This window comes from Protopterus annectens, chromosome 3.part1 (assembly GCF_019279795.1).
Source record: "Protopterus annectens isolate FY-2018-M chromosome 3.part1, PAN1.0, whole genome shotgun sequence".
Taxonomy (NCBI): domain Eukaryota; kingdom Metazoa; phylum Chordata; order Ceratodontiformes; family Protopteridae; genus Protopterus; species Protopterus annectens.
This window is the reverse complement of record NC_056732.1, coordinates 126,062,654-126,084,824: the sequence shown is the minus strand read 5'-3', so window position 1 is coordinate 126,084,824 and position 22,171 is coordinate 126,062,654. Positions and strand designations below refer to the sequence as shown.

General features: G+C 32.7%; 1 protein-coding gene across 3 annotated transcripts in view; it reads left to right on the top strand.

The window, feature by feature from the left end:
* TCAIM (T cell activation inhibitor, mitochondrial) overlaps positions 1-22,171 on the top strand; it is a 421,022-nt gene that overhangs the window by 184,778 nt on the left and 214,073 nt on the right. For all 3 annotated transcript variants that reach the window (XM_044066645.1, XM_044066646.1, XM_044066647.1), the window contains exon 6: positions 10,454-10,576. In XM_044066645.1, coding sequence (XP_043922580.1) covers positions 10,454-10,576 — 123 coding nt within the window. The remainder of the gene's footprint in view (positions 1-10,453; positions 10,577-22,171) is intronic.

Below are 22,171 nucleotides of genomic sequence, written 5' to 3'. Positions count from 1 at the left end.
TCTCACTCACCCAGACATGTTTGGCATCTTTTAAATCCTTTTCTGAGGTTGGCTGATGTGCTGCCACTTTCTTCTTTCAGTGATATTCCAGCAGTTTTGTATGACATTGAGATTTGGCTAATTTGATGGCCAGTTTGGAAGGAGCTGAATGTGGTTGTCTGAAAAACGTTTTTGACTCTCTTAGCAGTATGGCATGGAGTTGAATCCTACTGAAATATTGTTGTTCCAGAAATGTTCATATGGAGTTTTATTTTTGATTTCAGCACATAAAAATACTTTGCAGCATTCACTTTTTCACCTTCATTGAATATGTGAATTCTGTGAAGCCTTTTTGCTGAGAAGGCTCCCCATGTCATAATGGATGTGGGATGTTTGACTGTCTTGATCATATACTCTGGATTCAGGCATTCACCAACAGGCTTTCTCACGTAATGATAGCCTGACCCTTGCACTTGCTGAAATGTTCTTTCTTCAGTAAACAGCACTTGTTCCCACCACTCTACAGAGTTCTCTTTCAAGGCATGTCAAAAACTTTATCCGATCCCGAAGCTGCTGCTTTGTCATCAGTGGTTTCTTAGCCAGTCTTCTTGCCACCAGATTAAAATCTTCTGTTAAATGTCGTCTAACTGCTCTGGAACTTGTAGCTCATCTGGCTAAAGAACGGGGAATTACTGTTTGAACAGAAGTGTGAGGACTGGATGTAACAATGCTCTTCAGACATCTGTCATATCTAAGTAATATTTTGCGATTGTGACCACAGTTAGCACAAAATGTTGCAACTCCCCAGTGAATGGTATTTTGTACTCCGCATTGTGAAATAGCCAAATGTTTTAACAATATTACATTGGAAGTAGCCTTCTGAGTGCAGTGCTACAACTTGTCCCTTTGTAAAGTTGTTTAAGTCATGCTTTCTACCCATTCCATATGAAAATGGGAGGATGGCTTAATGGCTAAAGTGTTTGCCTTACAAACTTCTGACCAGTACAGATCATATTCATAAATTTATCAATTCTCATACAGTTTTCAGTAAAAATCACTGCAGACAAACAAAACTGTGTAAACATGAAACAAAGATACTCTAAACCATCAAAAAAGTGAAGAATATATATATATATATATATATATATATATATATATATGTATTGTAAAATTAACATGTAGTTCACATTACAGCCCATTTTGTTGAAAAACAATTGGTGGCCTTATTTTTTGGCCACTGCTGTATACATTGTGTGTATGTATGTGTGTGTATATGTGTGTGTCTCTGTCTCTCTCTCTCTGTATGTATATATATATATATATATATATATATATATATATATATATATATATATATATATATATATATATATATATATATATATATATATATATATATATATATATAGAGAGAGAGAGATATTATATATATATTGTAGAGAGAGAAAATGTATGTCTCTTTTTCTCTCTCTCTCTCTCTCTCTCTCTCTATATATATATATATATATATATATATATATATATATACATACTTAGCTTTAAAGTACTTGTCACTCATAATATAGTCTGAATAGGTTGCTTCATATTTTTACATAGTATAAATTTTATTCTGACAGAGCACTGTTATTTTGGGTTTTGAAATATTACTAAATGGAAGCATTTATTTTATTACACATTTCACTTTTTTGAAACAATTTAAACACTTATTTCCAAGAAAGTTAACTTTTCATATATACAATTTTAATGAATATAATTTCTTAATATGCATTTAAAAATGAAGGGATTTAATATTTTTTATTTAATTAAGTAATAATCCTAACATCAATGTACTCCTTGAAGATAAAGTATGACCTTTAAGTGAAAGCTGGATGAAATTGTCTTTTCAAAACATTTTTATCTGCAGAGCTGCATCATAAACATTGTTTTTTTTTCTTTGCTCACTAGAAAAGGTGTGATTGGAACAGTAATTTAATTTTTTTCCTGATTGAACTGGGAACCTTTAAAGATTTGATGGGAGTTTTGAAGTTGTTTTTTTAGTTTGTAAACTTTTTAAATAGTTTTTATTCCTTTTTGTCGTAAAGAAAATCCAGTTTTGCATACCATGTTAAGAAATAAACATAAGATTAACCTTGATTTCAGTTTCCTAACAAACATTTATTTTAAAATTGAGTTAATAGGTGAGAACAGCACATACGTATTTAAATATAATAATATATATTTATATATCATCTTTAATTAATACACAGTATAGATTTGAATATTTTATCATTAAAATGTTAATTGTCCTGAATAGTGAATAAAAAAGTCTAATTTTATTATTTGTCACTTAATAAAGCCCGGGTGTTATTACTTCAATAAACGCCTATTAGAACAAAGGATAGGTATACATTTTAATTTTTTAACTATGAAACTATTTTGCAATCTTCTTTTAAAAGTAAGAGAAAAACTATGATTCTTTGGGGAAAAGAGGAGTCTTGGCAATCTTCTTTTCTTAAAAAAGAAGATAGCGATGGCCTTTTTAACTTGATTGTATTTGAATACAGTAAAAGACTATGGATGCTAGTAAAGATGTACTGGTTTCCAGGTGTGGGTGCTAGAAAAGCAAAATTACACTTAAACTGTATTTTAGATAATATGAAAGGAGATATAATTTTAGGAAGGTACTTCATTTTTATTATTTCTAAATCTCAGTCTAATGCTTTGAAAGATCCAAGAATCTCAGTTTCAGTGAAAGCTTTAAAATAGTGGCTGGATAATTTATCAATGTCTTCTTTAAGATATGCTGACTCATTAGAATGGTCACATTATTCATATGTCTTTGGTACACATTCCACAGTTGACAACATTTTTGTTATTTCAATCTAGCTTTTACAATTTTGGTTTCTAAAGTAATTCGTTGTCTAATTGCAAATCACAGTGGTGTTTGAAATTGCAAATTATAAAAATTAGCATACAGCTCAAGGATTCCAGTTTATATCATCAAAGTTGAGGATTTCATTTCTTGATTTATAGATGAAATTAATCTCTTTCTAGATTCAAATTTAAATGAAGAAGTAAATTTATTAATGATTTGGGATTTCTCCAAAATGGCCTGTATGGTAAGATCATGTCATGGTACAGTAAAAAGATAATGGGATCAAAAATTAATACATATGCAGAAAGAAATTCAGAAACTTAAAAAAGTCCAAAAAGGTAACAAGACATTGCTTTCTCAAATTAATGATCTTAATAATCAATGTTAAAATATTATTAAACACAAAATGTTAATAGTCTTGGAAAAGTTAAAAAAGCTATGTTTACGCTATAACTACTAGAGGTATGCATATTACTATAAGATGATCTAAGATAACATTCAAGGAAATTCCATATAACAAATATAAGTTCCAAAGGTAAGAAATCTAAACTGGATATTGAAATTATTTTTGAATGTAATTCTTATTATAAATATTTAAATCTCTGTCAAAATGTATCTATTAGGTAATACACAACAAATTAAAATTCTAAATAAAATTTGTATTCCTCTGGTTTCCAATTCTGAAAATAAAGGGATATTAAAAATATTACTCTCTCAGAAATTAATTAAAAAAAATTAAATGTCTCAAAATAAATAAACCCAGGCACATATAGTCTGATTCCAGAACTCTGCAAACTATTTCACAAGAAAAAAATTACATTTATTCCAAAATACCCTAAACTTAATTAATTCAGATTCTTTAATCCATCCATCTTGGAAGCAACACCAACACCCAAGAATAATACTAATGTATTTCTTTGTTCTGCATATAGGTCGGTACATTAATTAAATATAGGTTATAAAATGTATATGTCTTAGTAAAAGGTTAAAATTTTTTATTTATAGATGAATTAAAGGTCAGACATGTTTCACTCCTAAAAGGCCAACGCATGATAACATCAAAATAATTTTAATAAGTATAGATTAAGCAAATAAAGTTGAGTTATCTCAGATAAGTTTAAGGATAGAAAAAGTGCTTGATACAGTTTCTTGGAATTTTCTTTTCAAAGCATTAGAACATTTTGGCTTTTCTCAATAATTTAGATGAATCAGGTAATAAAGTACACATTAAGTTAGATTCATATCTTTCTAAATCATTTGATATAAATAATGGCACCAAGCAAACTTGCCCGCCTTCTCCTATTTTTTTTTTACTGTGGATATTGAAATTCTTTCAATAATTATTAGATCTAACAACAATTTAAAAGGTTTTCATTCAGAAAATACCTACTTATCAAAGATAATGCTATCTACAGATAATATTTTACTAACCATTACTCATCTAAATTCAGTTAGTCCAGAATTAAATAAAACTATGAAACTATTTGAAGAAATTTCTGGCCTTCATTTTAGTATGAGTAAAAACAAATATTAATTATTTAATAATAACCTCTCCACAATTAAACTTATGGATAGTTTGTTTATTATTGATAGGGCTTCTGAGGAAATAAATTGTCTAGGAATTATACTGGGAATATCCTGAGAATTTACTAGAGATGTAAACTGTTAGAATTAAATCAAATGTATTAATTTCAGGAAATATTACAGTACATTGAATTAGCAGAATTACCTAAAATATTGTTTATAGTACCGCTCTTTCACCTCCTAAATCTCAATTAAAAAGTTTAATAATATTCTTTTAACATTTCTGTGGTCATCCTAAAAACCTAGAATAGCTTACAAACCTCACATTAGAGAATGTGATAAAGGAGTAATAAAATTTCCAGAGTTGGAAATGTATGATAAAGCAGCTACTGTAATGTTTGTAGTTCTGTGGCTTTACAAGAGTTATCAGTCCATTTGGAAGCATTTGCATCAATCTTTATTTGACTAAAAATATGAAACTGTGACATTGTTCAAACATTTTAAAGGAAAACTATGTAGGGTTAGTCTTTTGTATGTATATCCAATGTAATATTTATTCTCCAACTCCTGTTTACGTTAATTCAGTATTGAAAGTGGCAATGCGTTTTTTTTTTTCAAACATAGACATCAGAGTGGTTTAATTTACTTCCCTTTCAAATTTCTAAAGGGCTGTTAGTGAATTCTAATGATTTAATATTTAATAAGTGGGAAACAAAAGTTTCTGGTTGGTTCACTTACTTTAATAATGGTTCTTTTAAGTCCATGTCAGATATTCAGTCTGAATTTTGTGTAAATCCAAATGATTGGCTTGATGTACAATTTTTAAGGTAATTTGCATTAGATAATTTTAAGATTGTTTCATAATTAAATTTCAACAAGTTTCCAAATCTAATTAATTATTTAGGGTTAATAGTTTTTAAGAATAAATCATATTCCTCTGTCTTATGTTTCTTTTATATAAAATTGTATTACATTATGCAAAAAATTTTAAATGCTAATCTTTGGAGATTTTTATTGCAAGATAGATTTGATAACTTCTGATATAATGACAGAGTATCAGTCCTAAACTCAATTGCTGTAACTTCAGTAGTACAAACTTGGAAACTATACACCTGGAAATTTTTACACAGATACACAGGTTCACTCCTCAAATAATTTCAAAAATGTTTAAAAAATAGTTCAACATCTGCAATGAAATTTGTATTGCAGACTGGAAACATATTATTTATGATTGCCCAAGCCTTTAGACTTGCTGCAATAAAATTAGTTTTGCAAGCAATAGGTACAGACAAGTTTTTATTTTCATGTGATCTAATTCTCTGTAATTCTCCAGTTCTGACTTCAATGAACAAATGTCAGTCCTATTTCCTATGGACTATTTTAGCAATAACACAAAAGACCATTACCAGAAAATGTAAATCTCCTCTCTCTCCTAAGTTTGTAGAATTCATCATTCTACTATTTCAAAGAATATGAAATTAAAAAAATGAAGATCTTCCACAATGATCAAATATTGGTCAAAAATTCATCAGTAATGGAAACTTTCAAATTGACAGATATTAAAAGTTTATTAATATTACAAAATAGATGGATTTGTTTTGGATTTCTTTTTTATTTTTAATGTGGTATGTTTTTGTATATATTGTATATAGTTATAGTATTTGTTCAAAGAAAAGTTTGTTCCATTATTTACACTTAATGGGTTCATTAATAATTCTTAAAATGAAGAATGAGGTTCCACAGGTTACTCTGGTGGTCTTTCAGGAATATTCAAATAAGGGACTAACCTCTAAGCTTTATGATTGGCTCCTTGTTTTTCTGTCTCCAAGGTTTTCCTCCACTCAGCTTGCCTGGACCCTCAACTACCATGATCTGTTGAATTAATTTATTAGAACAGAAACACTCATCAATCCATCTTACCTGAATGAATAAACTACTTGAAGCTTCAACAGAGTGTCTTTATTCCTCCCACAGTAAGGGTATCAGAGAGTGAGAGTCTCTTAGATCTGATAGCTAAAGTGATGTCATCTGGGATAATCCTTTGTACACTGTTTCGTGTTAGTCCTATCACAATTTAGATCATAGGTGGGATACTCCGGCTTTCTGTATTACCTCTGGTTTCCATGTAGAAAATGGGGGAAAACAGGGCTGATGATGATGCATCATAGTTTATCTTCACTGATTGAGTGAATGCTTCCCTGGAGTTCCTCGATTTTACTGACCTGTTTTGTAACAGTGGGTCCCTGGTTTAAAGCAGCTTTTCCATTTAGAGTCCTCTTTCTTTTGCATTTCCATGGCCATGGAGGGATGTTTGCTAATTGTAGGTGCATTATGAGACTGTGTAGTCTCAAAGTATGCCTTTGTCTTAGGAGGGTATTCAAGTATTTGGGGAAATTGACCTTTCTTTCCATGTAGAGACACAGGAAATGTTGGACTACTCTGAAAACCCATTTATTTACTTAATTTTTAAGTGCAGGAATGAACAATTTCCTCTCACTAAAAAGAGAGGTGTTATAGTCCTTGGTGAAACACATAATTTTTCTGCTATTTTGATTTTAATATTACTTTGTTTTGTATAGAGGAGTAAACTGTACAGCTTTTGAATTTATTTTTTTTTTGAACTCCACACTAGTTGATATCTTTCTGATATTTAAGCCACAAATGAAAAATAAAAAATACAAACACATACTTCCTGGCTTTGAGAAAGCTTGTACCATACTTAACATGTGCTTGCACTATAAGCATCCTTTGTCTTTTCACACAAGAGAAGAGTTCATTATGCCTGGCTGACATTTGACCTGGGAATAAGGTTTGCTTGCATTTCCTGACACTTTCAACTTGCCTTCTGCAGCATGGTCAGCAGTGTCATGTAGATATTTCCACCTCTGTACTGCCATAGCATTTCCTTTGTGCTGTTTGTGCTCAAGTAAAAATTATTTAGTTTACACTTTGCTACTAGGACAGTTGGATACTTCGCAGCAGCAGCTGAATTGGATTGTACTCAAAGCAACTTATCATAACTTACCTCTTTTGTGGTTTAAGACCTACTGTATCCCTGGGTTACTTGTAAATCACACACAGATGTCAGATGTACATATGTGCGCAGTCTGACATTTTGACATTTGATACAATGTTCAAGCACAGAGTTTTAACTCATTTGTTTTGTGTATTATGCTTTCTCTTGACCTCTCTTGTAAGTGCTTACAGGCATGGCTACTCATATGATGGCATGTATGCTCTGATCAGGGTGACACTGATAGTAGTATTAAACTGAAACAATGTATATAGAACCGCCATTCATTCCCTCTGTGCTAGAACTGTATAATACAAACAGTTCTATTTTTCTGTCCTTAAGTTACCTCAGATGACCCCACCATTTGGTCAGCTCAAGCCAAACAGTCAGAGTTGGTAGCTTTGACAGCCTTGCCTTCACTTTACATGTCTTGCATACAACTGTGCTGGTACCTGATTGAATGTGATCCCCTTCCAGGCAATACTAAATTAATGGCTTCCCATCTTGTACGCTGAATACAGCAATGCAATGCCTCTTCTAAATATCTACTATGACCATGTTCAAAAAAACAGCTGACATTATGTTCTGTGGATAGTCACATATTTGCAGTAGGTGTACCTACCATACACTGTAGGTAGAGTGGAACATTTTAGCTCTGCATCATTTAGTTTGTCTTACTTAAAGTTAACATTAGTTCAGTTGTCATTCGTGAGCACTGTATTAGAGTTAATTCAGTACAGATCCAGTTCTTTAGTGGGAATACTTAGCACAAAGAAGTGCAGTGATTCTTGAAAGTAAACATGTAGCTTATACAGAGAAAGTTGTCAAATTTATACTTCACAGTTTATCTGTTTCCCTTCATACACCAGGTCAATAACTGAGCAGTTTCTGTTTTCTAACTTTAACAATGCGAATTTTGTAATTGGTTCACAGACGTTATGATCATTTTGTTATCAGGCATGTGAATAAGACATATGCCTGTTTATCACCTTAACTAGGTTTTCATTCTAGATAAACTGTAATACATGGATAACCCATTTTAAAATGTATATGCCTGGCAAACATAACTTAAGCAGGGATATCAGCTGCCTGTCATTTTGAAATTTGTCAGGAAGGCCTTGCACAGTGGAGGTAGTGACATTGTTCAAAGTTGTTCTGCTTGCCTTGCTGTATCCTACATTAGTCTGGCTTGTTCAGTGGACAAATATGGGATGTGGTCTCATTTTTCACTTTTGCCCATTGAAGGCCATATATAATCTCTCAAAACCATATGCTTGACTGTAGAATTTGGACTTTACACAGTTTTCAGCCTCTTTTGGAGCATTTTCACAATCCTCACCATTGTGATTTCCTTCGGGATGCCTCTGAGTCCACTGTTGGGGCATCAGGATCTCATCTCTAGACTCTTACTGTGGCCTTGAGAGAGGACACTAAATATTACAAATGGTTAACTCGTTCACACTTACAGCACCACTGTGATTTTCTCTGGGAAGCAGCTAATCACAGCATTATGATCCTGGATCTCCCCTCCCACGTTTTTCACTGCAGCTTTGATAGATGATTTTGAGTCTTGCAGATGGTTAACTCATTCACACCTACAACACAGTTTACATTGTTTCACACATGCTTTGCCAGCTTTGTGGCTGTTTTGCCTCATTGAAGCTATCCATGATGCCAACTTACATTTTCGCATAAAAAGGGTATCAGAACTGTCTTTAAACCATTCAGTTTATCTCCAAGTGTCTTTTGAGAGAGAGAGAAAGAGAGACGTTCACACTTGAGATGTGAACCACCAGCTTTGGTGAATGTGTGAATTTAGGAAGACAGAACAGCTGTTTATTTTCTTTGCTTTCTTTTGGTAGGGACTGACTGGTATGCCAAACATACCATTCCGAGAGGATTGCAAGGTACTTTAATTAAAAACATAAATGTATTAGTTTGTTTGCCTGCCACAGTCTCCCCATTGGAAAGTAATACTTTCGTAGGCCCTTCCCATCAGAAAAGGGCCCCAGATGTTAGGTGTTACAAATAAGTTCTTACTGTATCAGTTCCCCTATAGAGAGACCCTTGAGTCGCAAGTAACCTTCCTATATTTCCCCTGTGCTTGGACAGACCCTTATCCAGTGGATGCTGTCATAATTGGTGGAACATACATTTACGTATCCCACTCTAGGTGTTACTGCTTTACATCTTATTTTTGACGGACATGCACTTGCTCAAGGTCTAGATATGTACCATTGCAGTGTCTGTCACAGGGCGTCTTGGTAGAGTTATTGTGCTTTCCTGAACATATGAATTTCAAAGAAAAAGATGTGTTGAGTTGGTGGTGTGGAAAGTTTAAACAGTATTAGACCTAGCAAAGAGAATCCTTATGTAGTTCAGATGATATAGAAAATATGTATCTGTATGTCAATACTGTGTTTAAAGTACCAAATAAATTTCTCATTGAAGAAGTCAGTTCATGTGGAGAGAATTTTAGTAGAAATGACTGATGAATTAACTGAAAGTAGAACAGAAATTGCTCAGTCTAGTCATAACATTTCTTTAAAATCAGTATTGAATTATAGTGGATTAGTAAGTGTATACATATTTTATTGTGATAATTTATAGTTTTAATTGCAAAACAGGTGCAGAAAGCCAACTTGGTCTTGTAAGATGCCCCTAAACAGAAGTATATCATGTTGTGCTTCTCTTGGATCTTTTGTTCATATAGCATGTTGTGATTTTGTTACTTTTAAAACCAGCTGCAGTATTTAAACCAATGTTTTTACATAACCGGTTATATACAGAGGTAGATTAGATTGCAGGGTTAACAAACTGGATCATAGAGTTTTCAGCTTAAATGCAGTTAAGAGGCATATACAGAAGTAGTTATAGTAAATCTACTTTGATGGTGACTGTTACAGCAATTGTTAGATTTAGTGCACAAGATGATACTTGTTTAAAAAAGAACATTGAACTTCAGGTACTTGTAATTTAAGATGTAGCACTGTCATTGAACGTACGGTCTTCTCGTCATATTGTTTGAGCTGTTTGGATTTCCTGTGTTTTCTAAATAAGTTAATCTTTATTCTTTTCCTTAGCACTTGGCTAGAACAAAATGAGGCTACTGCCACGAAGAAGCTAAAAGACAGCCTTCCTCTCCGCGAAGAGTTGGAACTGTTAAAAAGCAAGTTGTGTGACCAGTTACACCTTAATGATATTAGGTAATATGGACAGAAGTAAAACTGTTATTTTTCAGACTTTTGTTTGTATTCACACTACAGCTGACTGTATTATGAGAGAAATAGATACCATAAGAGCCATGGTATTATGGAGTTTTTTAAATTAGTATTTGCATCATGGTTAGATAGAATTATGGCTTTTGGTAGACAAGAACCACTTTGGTACCTATCAGAACAATATTTCCGAATTGTAAATTTATTAAACACTTCACATCATAAAATATGCAAAAGATGAAAACTGTGATTGCTAGCATCGTAAATGACGCCTGTAGTAATGCATATTACACAAGTAAAGCTAAAATTCACAGGAAAGGTTGCATTCTGCAAGGGCCATTACCCTGTCTTTCCAGTATGAGGTGTGTGTGCCCCCACAGACTTGGAAGCTGAGTGCTATGTCCATGGAATTGATTATATCACATAAAAATTACAGTTTTTCCACTAATCATGTATTCCCCTCACTGCATGTATGGTGCAGCCTTGGAGGTGGGATACCTAATTAATGTTGATGTCTGGGTGGAGACCTGATAAAGGTAAACCCCCAGCTAAAAAAACAATGCTTTTTGAGTATATTTCATTCTCATTTAGGGAGACATTAATTCATGCCAGGTAATTCGGTAATTATTTAGTACATTTTTTACTGCAGGGCCTTACGAATGATGTGATTGAAAGTGAAACATCACAGTAGGCTTTCTTTTTTCGTTTATCTGAGGCTTATAAGTGCTAATGTAATACTGTTTTCTTTTTCTGAAAAAATAATGCCACTGTTCACTATAATTATGTGAAATAGCATTAATTTCTCAGAGGAAGCAGGTAATTATAAAATTTCTGGCTGCATTATTGGATACTACTGTACACAAAGTAGAGTCACTGTATGTATTTGAAAAATGTTGTAGAGTACATGAAAGAAGACAAATTCAGAATATCCCTTGAGCAGTATTTATTGTTTTTATCCTTACAATAGAGAATAGTTTTCCATATGCTTTAAAAAAAGAAAATCAGTATTGATGGGCTAAGTATATTAATATTTGCTGATTTTCCGGCATACCTAAAAGCAGACGCAATCCTTTGTTAATATGTAGAAAACTGCTTTCGCGTAAGTGAAAGAGTGTTTTTATGTGTTATTTTTAGGGTTAGTTTGCACATAGCCAGTTCCAGATTGTTATAGGTTTTATGTTCGCTTTCAAGAGTAGAATTTTCAGTTTTATTATGTATTCATTTTTTAACTTGTTTAAAGAAATGTGTCTTTAAATGAAAAGTTCTTTTCATTAATAGAGAAGTGATTAGTTCACCTTTGCAATATATGGGTGAATCCCAAAATGTTAATTTATCTGAAGAAGTTCTGTTACATCAATTAAAAGGAATGATTGCGTTAATCTATACTTTTGTGTCCATTGTGTTCTTACAGTAAGGATCTTATTGTGTGTGAATTATTGAGAATTTATTGTGTTTATGCTTTCGAGTAAGAAAATAAGTTTAATTGCTGGCACTTGCTAGGGTAATAGTAGTATGGAATGATGCAGCTTTATTTTATGCTTTAGCCCAGGTATTCAGTATTGAATTAATTAATCTGAGTATTGTTTCAGTGCAATATTTCTTGAATTGCTTTTTTGTAACACATGGACCTTAAACTGAGTAAATTATATGTGCTGGCAAAGCTTGGGGAAAATATGTGGAGAAGCTGTTAAAGTTTCGTACAAAACTGGTAGAAGTAAATATTTTTAAACCATGTTTTGTTAAACAATGGTGAAATACAAGGATGAACAATTTGAATTAAGTAGTATTTTCTGTATCACTGTCTGATGCTGCTTTGTCAAACTAAGAAAGATAATGAAATGTGTGTGCGTATGCATGTGTATATGTATGTAGATGTATGTATATATATATATATATATATATATATATATATATATATATATATATATAGATAGATAGATATATGTCGATATTTATACACATAAACACATGTACACACACATAAATGTGTATGAGGATCAGGAAAGCATTGTCTTTAGGAAATGAATTTATTCATTTAAATGAATTGCAACTAGATCTCTTAAAATATCCACATATTAAATATCTGTTAGGAAATAACTGCACACAGTGTAGTGTAGGAGTGTTGACTTTGTATAAGGATTATGTTAACTTGTTCATGACCAAACATAATGAAGACTGAAGGGTCCTGTAACATTAAATAAGTTTGACTGTCAACAATTAGTATTTGTTGTATGGCCTATTTATGCTCTTTTTCTCTCGTTATGGTGCTTTTGAGTGTATCTTGCAAGAATGTAGGAAAAAGTAAATACATGCTACTACTGTTAACAACTCATTGGAATGCAGTTATATCTGAAAAGCAGGATGCATTTCACCCAAGTAATCACTCATACAAAGTAAGATATGGCAATTTAAGAGATTTTATGTGAAAACAGAATTTAGTGGATAGGTGGAAAATCTAAAATGCTAATGTTTTTATCTTTCAGAGTTCTTGTCACAAATTGATTTTATTTTGCTATCTAAAGATCTGCTGAGGTCAAGGCCAGACAATACAATATTTTCATTGGTCGCATCAAAATTACTACATTAAAATTACAATTGAATGCAAAAATTTATTTGGGTGCAAAATATCATCTGTGACAAAAGGATGAGACCACTTCTTGTTAAGATAAAGATTTAAAAACTGCTGACAAAAAAGTATGTGGTTACCACACATGGCAGAAGTGAAACTGTAAGGAAGTGCAAAGGAAAGCAAATGATACAATACAGTACAAGCTCCTTTGCACTTCCTTACACAAGTTTCATTTATACTGCCCGTGGCGACCATGCACATTTTTTTTTTTTTTTTAAGTTATGGTATATGATTGACCTCCTAACAAAACATCAAACACTAAAATATTTGAACAAAAAAGATCAGTTTAAAAAGATCAAAACATTAATAATGAAAAAAAATTTAAGAAAAAAATGTGTTTTGCAATGGAACAAGTCCCCACTGCCCTGCATCCCTACGCCCCTTGCTAATTAAATTTTCCAGTTCTGAGAAGTCACAACAGCATGGAGAGAGTGAATTTTCACTCTTCCCTGAGTGAGTTTGCTCAAACATGGCCGCTGGTATTAAGAGAATTCAGTTTACTAAGCTGGCAAATAATGTTTGACCAAATGAAATGCAGTTTATAGTTAGGGACAGTGTTAGATTTAGCATACATTAGCGTGCATTACTAAGGCGGTACAGGGGAGCATATTGCTCCTACTATGAATAGAATTAGAAATTACCATAACTCAGAACTGTGAGTCATGCAGAGGTGAAATATTTGTTGGTGCAGTGGTATTTGCTAAATGCATCCTACTATAAAACCTCCCAACTACTGAGCTTCTTCACAGCATATGGATGTAATTCACCTTTCCTTTTTTATGTCTCCATCATGCAACTAGCCTCTGTTCTGTTTGCTTAAACATCAATGGCAAAATCTGCCAGTAATATAACTTAAAATAAATAATAACCAAGGAGGATGTAAGCTTATATATTGCATAGCTGGGGTGGCATACTTCCAGTAAAGGGTGGATAGTACCATGCTTTCCAATTTATCAGTCTTTTTCAAAGATGTCTTTATTTGAGGCCTCTGTTAGTTTATAGAATAGGGATGAAGACTTAGGAGGCATAGATCTATTTATAACAGATTCCCCTGCCTACTGTGGTATGGTATGTTGAGAAATGCCTGTATCCCCCAATGAACGATACTGACACCAGCACAGATACTCTCCTCCTACTTTCAGATTTGGATTTCTGTTCAGCAAGTTAAGGTTTTATGCAATCCATTGCATTAAGTCTTACCAAAAAAAAGAATGTGCGTGGTCGCCACACGCGGTAGAAGTAAAACTTTTGTAAAGAAGTGCGAAGGAGCTTGTACTGTACGGTACCATTTGCTTTTCTTTGCACTTCCTTACAGATATTTCACTTCTGCCACACGTGGTGACCACACATATATTTTTTCCTATGGATTTATTTTCAGATATCTCATACTTCAGAATCTGATACTTCACAAACATATTATAAGAACAATATATATTTTCTCAAACCAGCTGTCATAGAATTTGCAGCTCATTAATTTAGTCCATTCTTTTAGCTGACATATACCCTTCATTTTTATACCTGAAGCTTCATCTATTTTCCTGTAATCTCCTTCCATTATGTGTAGAATTCTGTCTCCCTACTAATGTTTCCCATCTTCGTCTAGGTATCACTAATGTACTCAGTCTCTTCTTTCAAGCATAACCTGTCACTTCACCAGCTCCCAGCTCCCACCTGTGTTACTCAAATAACTTATCCCAATCCTATTTCTCTCTTACTCTCCTGTATTGTAGAGTATATATAGTATATATATATATAGTATATATGTGGTTTCTGGTGAAGTGTTTTTTATTCCAAGCTCTGTTTCCTGCAATCCTGCTCTTGTGGTTTGTCTTATAATCTCCTGTATTGTTCTCAGTACTTGCCATCTTCTCCCTCAACCATCATTTTTCTAACCCCTGTTCTTAGCTGCACCATGCATGTTTCCTTTGTCACACCGGTCTCTTTCCCAGATTCTTTAAATCTGTTTTTGTTAATGAGAAAAAAAACAGCATTTCTTTGACACTATTAAGCTACCTCACATGCATTACTAGCCATAATGAAAGCAAAACCAGGTAGCGTGTGTACCAAAAAGGTCCAAGGAGTCCAAGCACCCGGGTAATGCCACAGCAAACTCACTGACAGTATAAATCCACGCTGTAGAAGGATGAATCAAGTCACAGCAATAATGGATAATTTATTCTTCAAATAACACACACAACAGCACAAAAACGAATTAACCCGGGTTTCGTCCGATATGACGAACTTCTTCAGAATACACATTGCAGTTCTTGCCTTGGTTTAAATATACAAGTCACACCCTAATTAACTGATAAAAAAATCAATTAAACAATGATGTTGAATTTAGTAAATCCTATACTGATATTATACTAAAATAAATTAAAATAAAACTTCACATCAAATATATACGCTTAAAATTAATAAATAAAGTATTAGTATTGTGTAAATGGTTAATGTTGTAGTCTTATAATGTGAATTAATATATCACCATTCATATATTTCATCGAATTAGTTAATAACACTATTCAAATAAATTTAAAATATTGATAAATACATTCACATTAAAAAAATAATAATAAAATATTTTTGTGTATATGATGTAATACTGTAAAATAGTTACAATATATTTGTTTAACTCACATATACATCTGTATATAAAATATATAGTTGTTAATGTCTTATTACTAGATCATGGTCTACCCTTAATGTGATTATTGTTTAATATAGGTTTTATACTACAATATTCATTCAGGCCAGGCCAGTTATAAGCATTCAATAGTATTTGCCACTTTAATTCACTAACATCTAGATCATATTTAGTGTGTTTACCACGTGCATCATATTCAATATGTTGAATGACACAAAATTTAAAAATATGGTTTATATTTAATTGTATGTGTCTAACAAGGGCATTCGTGGTTCTCATGTGTTGAATATCTAGCAGATGTTCTTTTATTCTATTCCTAAATCGTCTGCTAGTTTTACCTATATAAAATGCCTTACAGTCCTGACAAAGTGCAACATATATGACATTTGAGGTATAACAATTAAAGTGCCCTCCAATATTAATATTGTGAAGTTTACCATAAGTCTATCACTTGTACATTTTATATGTGTACAAACTTTACATCTCCCACATTTGAAATTGCCCACTGACCTGTTTGTTTTATGCCTTTGTGATTCCATCTTGTTCTCAAAAAATTCCTTAAGAGACAAATCTTTTTTATACACAAACTTAAGTTGACCTTGAAACATATGTACCATGCTGTTATCATTAGTCAAAATCCCCCAATTTCTTTTAATTATATTCCTAATGACTTCATAAGAATCATCAAATACAGAGATATACAAAGGTAACTGATGGATATCTACAATGTTATTATTTGTTTTGACACTACTGTAACCATGACATAATATAGCCTCATAAAATCCTATAAGTCTCTTATTTTTAACTTCCTGTAATATTTTTTCACAAAAAGTTTTTGGATAGCCCCTGTTAATGAACATAGATGCCATAAATTCCAATTCTTTGATAAATTCCCCCTCATCACTGACCATCCTGGCCGCCCTGACCATCTGGCCCTTGACAACAGCCTTTTTCTGATGGTCTGGGTGCCAGCTGTCGTAATGAAGGTAGGAATTTGAAAACGTTGGTTTTCTATAAATATTGGATTGCAAACAACCATTGTTCTTGTTATATGTTAGTTGGACATTTTTTTATCAGTTAATTAGGGTGTGACTTGTATATTTAAACCAAGGCAAGAACTGCAATGTGTATTCTGAAGAAGTTCGTCATATCGGACGAAACCCGGGTTAATTCGTTTTTGTACTGTTGTGTGTGTTATTTGAAGAATAAATTATCCATTATTGCTGTGACTTGATTCATCCTTCTACAGCGTGGATTTATACTGTCAGTGAGTTTGCTGTGGCATTACACGGGTGCTTGGACTCCTTGGACCTTTTTGGTATTAGTTTATATTGTTTTTTTGGGCATTAGCGGTTTATGGAAGGCGAGGTTGTTCCAGTTCCGGTGGACACCGGGGTGTTACTCCAGCAGATTCGCGAACAACTGAGAGAGCATTCGGTTCTCATACACAAATTGTTGGAAAAAGATAATAATGTTACTCCGGAATCAGTGAGTGACAGTCTTGGTCTACCTTTGACACAGGTTACACCAAAATCTTTTATTACTAATACGCAAGGTCAACGTAATTCTGGAGAGACTGTTCATTTGTCTGAAATTCAAAATAACAGAGCATGGCGAGATAACAATTATTCATTTAACATGGTGAATCAATCTAAACCTTATACACCGAAGCAGAATAATACTTCCATGCATGATATGTTGAAAATGTTTGAAATGAAGTTATTTTAATACAAAAGAATTCAATTAGAAAATAGTTATTTACACAAGAACATGGAATTAAACATGGTCCCCAAAGGCTTGCGCCTTTGGAGATACCCTAATGGTTGCGATGATAATGTATCTATGCTTGACAAATTGCATGAACTGTTCAACAACACTGGAATCAAACTGATGGAAATTATGGTTAAGCATAATAACATTAGAATAGAGGGTTTGCTCAATGAACTTGATATTTTAAATCAAAATATCAGCCAGGACCTTTTATTTGAATGCAACTACACAAACTACATTAATATTATTCGTGATGTAGATACCAGCTGTGACATATTATTTAACAAAAAACATTCTAAAATTGTTAGAGACATAAAAAGATATGAAATTGGGGATGTTTATCCCAAAACCAAACGAGTTGCTCGTGGCCATGGTAACAAAAGTAACATGGGGCGTGAACGACCAGAGCAGGAAGTCAATGACGTCAATTCCGAGAGCGAATGTTATGAATACAACGGTACTTGTGAATTCAGTGGTGGTTCCACAGATGAGGGAGTCAGGCGCTCAGAGAGGCTTCTCAATCGAGGGCAAAATACTGAAGGAGAAGAACATAGGAACATGGGGGCACGACCTAAGAAGGATTTTTTGCTCACAAAAAACGCGAAAAATGGTTGGAAGGGCCGCAGGTAGTTGGTGTGCCCTCAATTGACAGCACCTACAACATTTACGGTTTGTTGGATTCACAAACCGATTACAGAGACTTCAGTGCACTGGATATATCAAGTCAACACAATATTCAAGGTTTGTGCCTTAATTATGATGATATTAGTGACAACAGTCAGTCAATAGTGGTAACATCAATACATGATTTTAACAACGAAATATACGCTGACAATTTCGTCAACCATGAATTTATAGACTGTGAAATGAACTTTGAAGCTATTACTACAGTTGATGGAATGAATGATTATATAACTCATGGTTTGTGTTTTAACGATGATGGTTCATTTGATAGTTGTACGAATACAGAAACAGTACAAAAATACGAACATAATGTTAAAACACATGTTGCAAATTCTGTTGACATCACTGTTAGACATAGTCCTGTTGTTCATGACATTCAAGTAAATAGTGATGATATTTTTGTTAAAAATTTTGTTAATGGTAATGATGGTAACAACAATGATGTAACATTTGAAAATACAGATGATGGTATTATGTGTATAGAATTTCAAAATTTATATGGGGGAGACCAAACGTTATTAAATCTTTCTACACATGATTATCCTGATCAGGAAAAAGCATGCATTAATACTGTGACTGATAGTAATGAATCTGAGAATATAAATAATGATGTTACAGTTGAACTTATGAACAAATCAAATACATCTTTGATACATAATGATATGACCATTCCTATTAATTTTTATATTGATTTGGACCCTGAACACTATTTTGATGAAGTGAACCAACCTTTTTCAAGTATCATTTTTGAACAAACAGTGAATTTTTAAGTAACCCCATTATAGTAACTAACACTCATGGGGACTTTAAAATATTCAATTATTCCAAGAATGAAATGAACCGTGAACATGCAAATCTTTTTTTCAAGAGGTTTTAATTTTGTACCATGCCGTAAGGGTAGACTAGTCAATTCTCTTATTGACTTAAAATTATTTATTAGGAAATTAAATTTAAAAACTTTTTTTAAGGACATCCACAATGATAACACGTTTATCAAATGTAATAATAAATTGACTAAACCTAGTGTTTTTAACCCTCCAATAAATGACAAAGTAGCCTTATTTGAAAAATTAACTGAAATGGACATTAGGAACTTTCACCAACAATATAGGAAACCCATACATATCAATATGGTTAAGGAACAACAAACCACCCTTGATTATATATTGGGACTTACGGACATTAGAATTATGAGGCCGGATAAAAGCAGTGGGGTGGTTATGACAGACAAGGGGGATTATATTTCCTATATGACTACAATGTTACTTGGTGATTCATATTCTGAAGTGAGTTTGAATGGAATCAACATTGCCCACCAAAGAATTGATATTCTTTTGGAAGATATGTTAATGCAAGGTGAGATTTTGGAGGATGAATATGACTTTTTGAAAAATGATTATCCTGTAATTAGTGGAGTTTTTGGCATACCCAAGATACATAAAGGTCTGAACAATTTACAATTTAGACCAATAGTTGATGGTAAGAGAAGCAAGACTTGCTTCATTAGTCAGTACTTAGACCATCACTTTAAAAAGGGTTTGACAAAATTTCCCTATATAACCAAGGATTCCTGGGATTTTTTGAGAAGGTTGAATGAATTTAAGATGGAAGATGGACATATTTTTGTCACTGTGGATGTGTGTAATCTTTTCACATCCATTCCACATGACATAGGTTTAATATGGTTAGAGGAACAACTTTTTGAATCCAAAATATATGATCAAACTAAAATTAACACTTTGATTAATCTTATGGAAATTGTGTTACACAACAACTTTTTATATTTTGAAGGAAATTATTACCAACAGACTGATGGTGTGGCCATGGGGGCAGCTTGTGCCCCCATATATGCAAACCTCATAATGACCTATTGGGAATACAATTATGTTTTCAAAAGTATATTTCAGAAACATATTAAAATGTATTCAAGATACCTAGACGATATTTTTATCGTCTGGGATCAAGATGAAAGAGCACTACACACCTTTTTAGAATACATAAATAATAATGTCCGATTTTTGAAATTTATACACAATATTAGTTATGATGTCATCACTTCTTTGGATGTCCAACTAGCATATAACAAGAACAATGGTTGTTTGCAATCCAATATTTATAGAAAACCAACGTTTTCAAATTCCTACCTTCATTACGACAGCTGGCACCCAGACCATCAGAAAAAGGCTGTTGTCAAGGGCCAGATGGTCAGGGCGGCCAGGATGGTCAGTGATGAGGGGGAATTTATCAAAGAATTGGAATTTATGGCATCTATGTTCATTAACAGGGGCTATCCAAAAACTTTTTGTGAAAAAATATTACAGGAAGTTAAAAATAAGAGACTTATAGGATTTTATGAGGCTATATTATGTCATGGTTACAGTAGTGTTAAAACAAATAACATTGTAGATATCCATCAGTTACCTTTGTATATCTCTGTATTTGATGATTCTTATGAAGTCATTAGGAATATAATTAAAATAAATTGGGGGATTTTGACTAATGATAACAGCATGGTACATATGTTTCAAGGTCAACTTAAGTCTGTGTATAAAAAAGATTTGTCTCTTAAGGAATTTTTTGAGAACAAGATGGAATCACAAAGGTATAAAACAAACAGGTCAGTGGGCAATTTCAAATGTGGGAGATGTAAAGTTTGTACACATATAAAATGTACAAGTGATAGACTTATGGTAAACTTCCACAATATTAATATTGGAGGGCACTTTAATTGTTATACCTCAAATGTCATATATGTTGCACTTTGTCAGGACTGTAAGGCATTTTATATAGGTAAAACTAGCAGACGATTTAGGAATAGAATAAAAGAACATCTGCTAGATATTCAACACATGAGAACCACGAATGCCCTTGCTAGACACATACAATTAAATATAAACCATATTTTTAAATTTTGTGTCATTCAACATATTGAATATGATGCACGTGGTAAACACACTAAATATGATCTAGATGTTAGTGAATTAAAGTGGCAAATACTATTGAATGCTTATAACTGGCCTGGCCTGAATGAATATTGTAGTATAAAACCTATATTAAACAATAATCACATTAAGGGTAGACCATGATCTAGTAATAAGACATTAACAACTATATATTTTATATACAGATGTATATGTGAGTTAAACAAATATATTGTAACTATTTTACAGTATTACATCATATACACAAAAATATTTTATTATTATTTTTTTAATGTGAATGTATTTATCAATATTTTAAATTTATTTGAATAGTGTTATTAACTAATTCAATGAAATATATGAATGGTGATATATTAATTCACATTATAAGACTACAACATTAACCATTTACACAATACTAATACTTTATTTATTAATTTTAAGCGTATATATTTGATGTGAAGTTTTATTTTAATTTATTTTAGTATAATATCAGTATAGGATTTACTAAATTCAACATCATTGTTTAATTGATTTTTTTATCAGTTAATTAGGGTGTGACTTGTATATTTAAACCAAGGCAAGAACTGCAATGTGTATTCTGAAGAAGTTCGTCATATCGGACGAAACCCGGGTTAATTCGTTTTTGTGCTGTTGTGTGTGTTATTTGAAGAATAAATTATCCATTATTGCTGTGACTTGATTCATCCTTCTACAGCGTGGATTTATACTGTCAGTGAGTTTGCTGTGGCATTACCCGGGTGCTTGGACTCCTTGGACCTTTTTGGTATTAGTTTATATCATTTTTTTGGGCATTAGCAGGTAGTGTGTGTAGCTGCCAGGGATCACTCTTCACACTCACTGTGTGTGTGAGTGTGGGGGGGATCACTCGTGCGCTCTCACTTTTCACTGTCAGTGTGTGTGCGCGCGCGCAA